Source organism: Capra hircus, chromosome 13 (genome assembly GCF_001704415.2).
Source record: "Capra hircus breed San Clemente chromosome 13, ASM170441v1, whole genome shotgun sequence".
Classification (NCBI taxonomy): domain Eukaryota; kingdom Metazoa; phylum Chordata; class Mammalia; order Artiodactyla; family Bovidae; genus Capra; species Capra hircus.
In genome coordinates, this window is record NC_030820.1 from 60,084,218 (window position 1) to 60,092,366 (window position 8,149).

General features: G+C 39.5%; 1 protein-coding gene across 1 annotated transcript; it reads right to left on the reverse strand.

Moving 5' to 3' along the window:
• DEFB129 (defensin beta 129) lies at window positions 5,381-7,565 on the reverse strand. The gene is made up of 2 exons (XM_005688341.2): window positions 7,508-7,565; window positions 5,381-5,835 (listed from the first exon to the last, which is right to left on the reverse strand). The coding sequence occupies exons 1-2, from the start codon at window positions 7,563-7,565 to the stop codon at window positions 5,381-5,383; spliced, it is 513 nt and encodes a 170-aa protein (XP_005688398.2).

Here is an 8,149-nt window from a genome sequence, read left to right on the forward strand (position 1 = left end):
AGCTTCTCTATCTTTGGCTGCAAAGAATATAATCAATCTGATTTCGGTATTGACCATCCAGTGATGTCCATGTGTTGAGTCTTCTCTTGTGTTGTTGGAAGAGAGTGTTTGTTTATTGATATGGCAGGACACATTTTCATTTCACACTGACAACATTAAGTGCTGGCAAGGATGTGAAGCAAATGGAAATCTCACCCATTGCTGGTGTTGACCTAAAACTGTTAGAGGAAACACTGACTGAAACCAGCTGCCCTGGCCACACAGGATAGTAGCCACTTGCCTGAGTTACCTTCAAAGGAGGTCCTGGTAAAGAATGAAGAACTAACAAGCTACCGCCAAGCAGAAAAATTTGGATAGATCAAAAGGAGAGAGGAGTCTCCAGTCCATTTGTCCTACCAACCTCCTGGAATCCTCTCTGGAAACCATCTTGGCTGAGCCATGCACACGCCCAGAAAGGACCCTAAATCAGAGTGATTGGCCAGAGACAACCTGGAAATCAATCCAATTACCATAAAACTCAAGGCTGCAAGCCTCATGGGCAGAGTAGTTCCCCCGGGTTCCCCTATCCTGCTGCTCTCAGCCTGGGCATCCCTTCCCAATAACGTCTCTTGCTTTGTCAGCATGTGTGTCTTCTCAGACTATTCATTTCCAAGTGTTAGACAAGAGCCCACTCTTGGGCCCTGGAAGGGATCCCCCTTCCTGCAACAAAACAATAAAACAGCCAGTTGTTTTACAAGCAAAATGGATTTATTCAGAACAGCAAAGAATTACAATGTGAGATGCATAAATCAATTGCAAACCACAGGCAAGCCCAGAGAACAAAAGTAGAGAAAACATTCTTTTATAGAGAAGAAGGGGGAGTTGAGAGAGGCTGTTAAAATCAGTTTGTGAGAGTAAACTGGGCACTGAAAGGCCACTGAAAAGCGTAGTGGCTTTTTCATTGGCTGAATAGTGACAGTTTTGTCATTGGTAAGGCTATAGCCAGGCAAGGAGAAATTCTTTCCTTTTCCTGTTGGGTAGTAAAGTAGTAAAGTATTAACTTTCTTCTTGTGGATAATGCAATTAACCTTGAGTGGTCGAGTAGGAGGGCTCCCCCTTCTGACCTCTCAGCTCCATTTTGCAAGATGTTTCCATTGATTAATTTTCAGGGGTGGCAATGCAAAATTCCATAGTCACTCTGGAAACTGGTTTTCAGTTTCCTTTAAAGTTAAACATACTTTACCATAGAACCTAGCAGTCTTACCCTTGGGTATTTACCTTAGTGAAATGGAAACTTTTAATAACACAAAAATATATAAGCAAATGTTTATAGCAACTTTACCTATGTTGGTCAAAAAAACTACAAACAAACCAAATGTCCTTTAGTGAGTGAAAGGATAAAAAAACAGTATTAAATGTTTAGAATACAATACTATTTAGCAGTAAAAAGGAATGAATTATTGATATTAATATATTTGGGAAACTTGGATGAATCTTAAAGCCATGTTAAATGAGAGAAGTCAGCCTCAAACATTCCATTTTTGTGATATTCTCAGAGAAGGCAAAACTACAGGGATGAAAAATAGATCACTGGTTGCCAGGAGTTATGGTGCAATTAGAGTTTGAATACAAAGTAGTATATTTTAGAGTGATGAAACAATGTCCTGTTTGTGGTGATGGTTGCATGAATCTAAAGATGTTAAAATTCATAGAACTGTACACTGAAAGGAAAAAGCCAAATTTACCCTATGATATTAATAAATTATGGACTTCCCTGCTGGCTTAGATGGTAAGGAATCCGAGAGAATCTGCCTGCAATGTGGGAGACCTGGGTTCAATCCCTGGGTTGGGAAGATTCCTTGGAGAAGGGAATGGCTACCCACTCCAGTATTCTGGACTGGAGAATTCCATGAACCGTACAGTCTACAGGGTTGCAAAGAGTTGGACATGACTGAATGACTTTCACGTCACTTTTTATAATAAATTATAGAAAATAAATAATTGCATCATCCTATACTTATTGTTCTTCAGCTTCCTTTTTAAAATTTAACATGTCTAAGAGCTCTTTTTATATCTAAAAATATAGATCTCCATTATTTTTTTCTAATTTTATATAACTTTATATATATGAACATACAGTGGTTTAGTTAAACCCTTTTGATGGACCCTATTGGGGCTTCCAGCATAGCTCAGTTCGTAAAGAATCTGCCTGCAGTGCAGGAGACCCAGGTTCTATCCCTGGGTCAGGAAGATCTCCTGGAGAAAGAAATGGCAACCCACTCCAGTATCCTTGTCTGGAAAATCCCATAGACAGAGGAGCCTGGTGGGCTGCAGTCCATGGAGTCACAGAGTCTGGCATGACTGAGCAACTAGTACTTCCTATTGATGAACACGTATTTTACTTTTCCTATCTTTTCTTTTTACAAACAGAATGAGAGATTATTTCAAATGTCTGTTACTTCAAATAGCTCTTCTATTTGTGGTTATGCTATCAATTCAATACACACTTTACCTGTTTATATTAGGTAAAATATTTAAATAATTTCTAAGTCAAATCTTCAAAACAGGATATATTCAGAGAAGTCTAGCTTCTTTTAAAAACCTCTCCTCTTTCTCATTTCTTCCTCTTCCCATAGATGGGCATTTAAAAATTTTCCTCCCACTTAAAAACAGATGTACCTAGTGCTTTTGTTTCTGTCTCCCCTCCCCTCCATCACTCTCTTCTCAATATGGAGAATTTCAGGTTACTTAAGGTTATTGAAGTGAGGAACAAGACAGCAGCAAAAGCCAGAGGCAAGAACTTCTTGCCTGAAGGATGGGGACATGCCTGGGGAGAGTGCAGTGGGGTGGATAGGACAGCGCTACCTGTGTTACTCGCCTGGAGCTCCAGTATTTATTAGACTTCAGATGAGATCTGAAGTTGGGCAGTGGGCAGATGATAAAGCAGAAAGCTCTGCCATCAGGTCAAACAGATTTGGTTAGACTGTCTAACTGGCTACTGGGTAAATTTACTGAGTACTCATGGAATATCTAGAAGATTAGCTCCCAGTCCTTGAAAATAGGCCTTCTAGCTACTTGGCAAAAGTGAAGCAAAACAGGGACAGCTCTGTACTGTTCCTGTGATTTTAACTTGATACAATATACTTTAGAGAGCAGTTTGTTGATAAATATCCAATCTCCAAAGTGAAATTAAAGAGAACAAAACTATGACAAACCTAGACAACATATTAGAAAGCAGAGACCTCACTTTGCTGACAAAGCTTATTATTCTAAATTTAAAGAAACCACTACCATATAGCTTTTATTTTCTAAATCTTCAAGTTAAAAGCATATACTGTCTTGAAGTTGTTTTTCTGGTTGTGAATGCTTACCATAGATTTGCTGCAGTAATCTTAACATAAAATCTTTTGTCAGCTAGATAGCCAATTGCAGCTGTTCCCAAAGCAATGATAATCGCTGTGGTCCTTTCAACTCCTAGTGCTTCCCAGGTGGCTCAGTGGTAAAGAACCCACCTGCCAACACAGGGGATGTAGGAGACGTGGGTTCAATCCCTGGGTTGGGAAGATCCCCTAGAAGAGGAAATGGCAACTCACTCCAGTATTCTTGCCTGGAAAATCCCATGGACAGAGGAGCCTGGCAGGGTACAGTCCATGGGGTTGCAAAGAGTAGGACATGACTGAACACAATTTAACCCATATGCTGGAATTTGAAGTCAAACTCCAATTGCTGTCGCTTGCAAAGTGTGTGCACAGGGTGCTGAGCACAAAGGGACTCCTTTATCTTCACCCTAAAATAGCAACTTTTGGTATTTATTAGTAAATTCAAACCCAGTTTGTGTGTAAAAATTCAAATTGTCTGACAATTGTTAAACAATTGTTCCATGCTTCTTGCCTTTTACTATGCATTCTGTGGCTTTTATTCTCAGAGTTAACAATAAAACAGTCACATCTTACTATAAAAGTGAATGAAAAGTGAAAGTCATTCATCTTCTACACATCTTACTGTAACTTTATATAAACTGGTATCTTCGATTCAAGTATACAAATTCTACTAAGGTTGCTCAATTTTCCTTATTGACAAACCCAGAATGAAGGCAGAGAGGCCTGGAGTCTTTTAAGAGGCATCTGTTGTTCCTACCTTTAATTTTTACCCAGAGCTCAGCAAGAAGGAGGAAAAGGATATCATCTCTCTCTTACTCTTTTCAATATTTATTTTTATTTATTTATTTGGCTGTGCTGGGTCTCAGTTACACCATCTGGGATCTTCGATCTTGGCTGCAGCATGCGGGACCTTTAGCTGTGCCATGTGAACACTTAGTTGTAGCATGTGGGATCTAGTTCTCTAATCAGAGACTGAACCAGGGCTGCCTGCTTTGGGAGTGCAGAATCTTAGTCAATGGGCCATTAACGAAGTCCCAATACCATCTCTTTATGTCTCACTAGTCTGCCTGGGCTGCTATAACGAAATACCATAGGTTGGGTGGCTTTAACAAGAGAGGTGGATTTTCTCATAGTTCTAGAGGCTGGATTTAAGCCACACGGGACTCTTGAGCACTTGAAATAAGACTAGTATGATGAAATATGCTGTAACAGTAATATACATAAGAAATTTCAAAGACATAGTACCAAAAAAAAGGCAAAATATTTCAAATAATTTTTACATTAATTGCACACTGAAATGTCAATGCTTTGAACTTACTGCATTAAATAAAATGTTTCATTAACATTCAATTCACCTATTTATTTTTACCTTTTTAATGTGGCTACTTGAATATTAAAAATTACCTCCATGGTTTGCATTTGTGGTTTGGAGCCTGTATCCACTGGAAGCACTGCTTTACCTGTCGTCCCTTTGGGAATCTGGTTGAAAATGCCTTGGATCAGAGACAGAGTCATATCTTCCCCTTCCCCCCACCCCATATTTTTATCTTAAGTGGCCTCATGAATTTCTTCTGTGGAGAAAGTAAACTTGGTCTCCCCACCTTATATGGGTCTTTCTATGGGGAAAAAAAGAAAATCTATGGAAAAAGAAAATATGTCTGCTGTTTTCATTCCTATCACCCCAAGAAAAACACATAATATGAGAACCATGAATTTTTATTACAGAGGCTTACTTTGGCCCATCGATGGGTTAAATTCAACACAGTCAGCATTTCTGTTGCTCACTTTCTCCTGAGCATGTAAACTAAAATTCTATTATTTCCTAGCTCTGTCTCTTCTGTGAGGCTCCTGTGAGAAAGATAAAATTATATAAACTGTGGGTGCTTGAACAGTGTTTATTGAATGACTGATAACAGAGTAAACAGTTCTATGTCTCAGTTTATAGATAGAATAGATAAAGAGGAACTTGGTGTTTTAAGAGAGAGACCCGAATCCTTGCTCATCTGCTTCTCCAGCTCCAGTCATGCTGTTGGAAGTGTATACGATGGAGGTGGTGCTGGTGGTGGGGAGTCAGTGCCTGAATCTCTTCTTTTTTTGGTAGGAGTAGCAGTGTGTATTATCTTCCCTGAGTTCACGGGGTTGGTGGTGGCAGAGTTCACAATGGTGGCATTTGGGATGATAATGGTGTTGACGTTGGCAAAAGCATTGGCACTTTTGATTTTGGGCAGAGCAGATAAATTGTGATGTTTGGTCTGCATCATGACACTAACGTTTTTGGTAATTTTTAGCACTTCCTGAGAGTCCTCTTTAAGCATGTGGAGCATTTCGTTTTGTATGTAGTTTTTTATCAGTTGAACCACTTTTGATCTAATACAACATTTTTTCTTCTTGCATTTATCTAACTCTTTTTCATCCATGTTGCAGTGCTCTTTGCATCTCCCCAAACCCATTACGCATCTTCTCAAGCCAAAATATTCTGCACAAATAAAACAGAAAACAATGTGCTAAGGTTAATAACTAGATGTGATATTAAAATTGCTAGAGCGAGAGGAATAGAGTCAGAGTGAATTTGTTAATGCTAAATTTAAAGTACAGTGGTTAGGGAAGTTGATGGAGGCAACAGGCAGGCCAAGAGAGTCTTTGTATATCTCTGAAATCCAAAATAAATCTCTAGTCTCTTCTCATTGAATAATTAAAACCTTAAGAAGAAAAGGAAACTCATTTGCTTCAGGGTTAAGATTTTAGATCTCCAATATATAACATCTTAGGCACTTGTTGAGTGTCATTATCTCTTCCCAGGATCCTAGGAAATACAGAGAAGAGTAAAATCTCTCATAAAAGTAACCCAAGAAAGAGTTTCAAAAGAGAATCAACTGGACTTTTCAGAAGTTCTGGCTTCTTGCCAAACTCAGTGGTCTATGACCTCACCCTCCTCGACAATCACTTGACCTGTGGTTATTGCAGCATGGTGTTCTATCATTTTCATCCTCTCTGGACACTATGTCCCTCAGAGATCTTATTTATTATCACAGCCTTAACCTCATCTCTATGAAGATAATTCCTGCATTGTTATCTCTATCTCTAAATCTCCTGCTTAGTGTAGTGTCTCATCTTCATCTGTTGGATGTTTTTCCATCCTAATGGTTCATCTATTTTTTTTTTTTCCAAATCCAGAAGCTTCTCCTTCACTCAACAATTCAACAGATTTTCCATAAAACACAAGAGATTTATGTAGCACCTACTGTTCATAGGCATTTCAATATTGTTTCTCACCAGAAAAAACACAGTAAAATGCTTGTATTTTAAGCAGCTACACTGATTAACCTTATCTTATGTGGGATTTGAGACTCAAATTTGACTTTACCGGAGACGACACAACCATACTTACTTATATTATAACCCTTTTCTTAGGGTCCCAAGATAAAAAAATTAGACAGGTCTTTGACTACTCTTTTACTTTCCCTTCCTTGACCCCTTGCCCGTTTAAACTCTGGATGATTCTTGTATTCTGAAACAAGTCTCAATGCTTCTGTCTCCATTGCAGAAAACAATGGCCAATCTTCTGACTTAGCCATTTGCCCTGATGTGTTCCTAGAGGCTCTTGTGGGTAATTTGGGGGTTTCCAGTAAAACAAAGGCTGAGAAAAGGAATGGAACTCTGTAGAAGTCTGAAAAAGTTGAGATGGAGAACATAGACCTGTTCACTGAATCCTGAGAGTAGATTTTTTTTTTTTTGAGCATAATTTTAAGGTCTTCCTTCTTATTACACCAAAGTATAAACTGATCGAACCTTTTACTTAGAGATAGTTTAAATTAGAAATAGAGCAAAAATGGGGTAGACTTGGCTGGAATCCCAGGTGATAGCTATGTAGGGGGCAAGGAGGCAGTTTTATATACTGAATAATTTCTGAGTTCACAAACAATACCCTATTTCCTTTGTAGCTCCATGTGTATCCCCATCAGACACAGTCTGGGTTTGGAGCCTGTGGGGACTACATGACGGATGGTGAATGACTGATGTAATATAAAATTTTCAGCTGTATCTTTGGGCATCTCATTTTCAGTGTCTCTTTGGGTTTCCATTATCTAGGACTGCCAAATCTCTGCTTCCTCCAACCACTCCCTCTTAGACCCAGGATTTCACATTACCTGTGTTCACCTGCCACTGTAGCATGAGGCTGGCAAAGATAGGGAAAAGGAGCTTCATGGCTGGGTGTCAGAGAAGAAGCCTTGGATCTGGGTTCATATTCTTGAGCTCCAGCCTTTATTGGCTTCTTCATGGCCTTAGGCTCTGAGCAGTCAAGTGCAGCCAAAGCTCATGGCAATTGTGTTTTCTATGAATCTGTTTGAGAATCAGTTCAGTTCAGTTGCTCAGTTGTGTCCGACTCTTTGTGACCCCATGGACTGAAGTACGCCAGGCTTCCTTGTCCATCACCATTTCCTGGAGCTTGCTCAAACTCATGTCCACTGAGTCAGTGATGCTTCCCAAACATCTCATCCTCTGTCGTCCCTTTCTCCTGCCTTCAATCTTTCCCAGCATCAGGGTCTTTTCCAATGAGTCAGCCCTTCACATCAGGTGTGGCCAAAGTATTGGAGCTTCAACTTCAGCATCAGTCCTTCCAATGAATGACTACCTGAATACCTCACAAGAAATTTCTTGTTCTTAATCCTGGGAGGAATTATAAGACACGTAAGACAGGAAAGAAAACACAAGCTCTTTACATCTCTTAAGATTTATGTAAGGTATCTGCTTTGCCCTTTGTGAGCCTAGAGTTAGGCCTGAGGCATTTA

Bases quoted from the DNA above. Each gene is read 5' to 3' on its own strand.
- DEFB129 (XM_005688341.2), bottom strand. From the start codon at position 7,565: ATGAAGCTCCTTTTCCCTATCTTTGCCAGCCTCATGCTACAGTGGCAG. The intron at 5,836-7,507 runs GTAATGTGAAAT...TTATTTGTGCAG, and splicing joins ACAGTGGCAGGTGAACACAG to AATATTTTGGCTTGAGAAGA.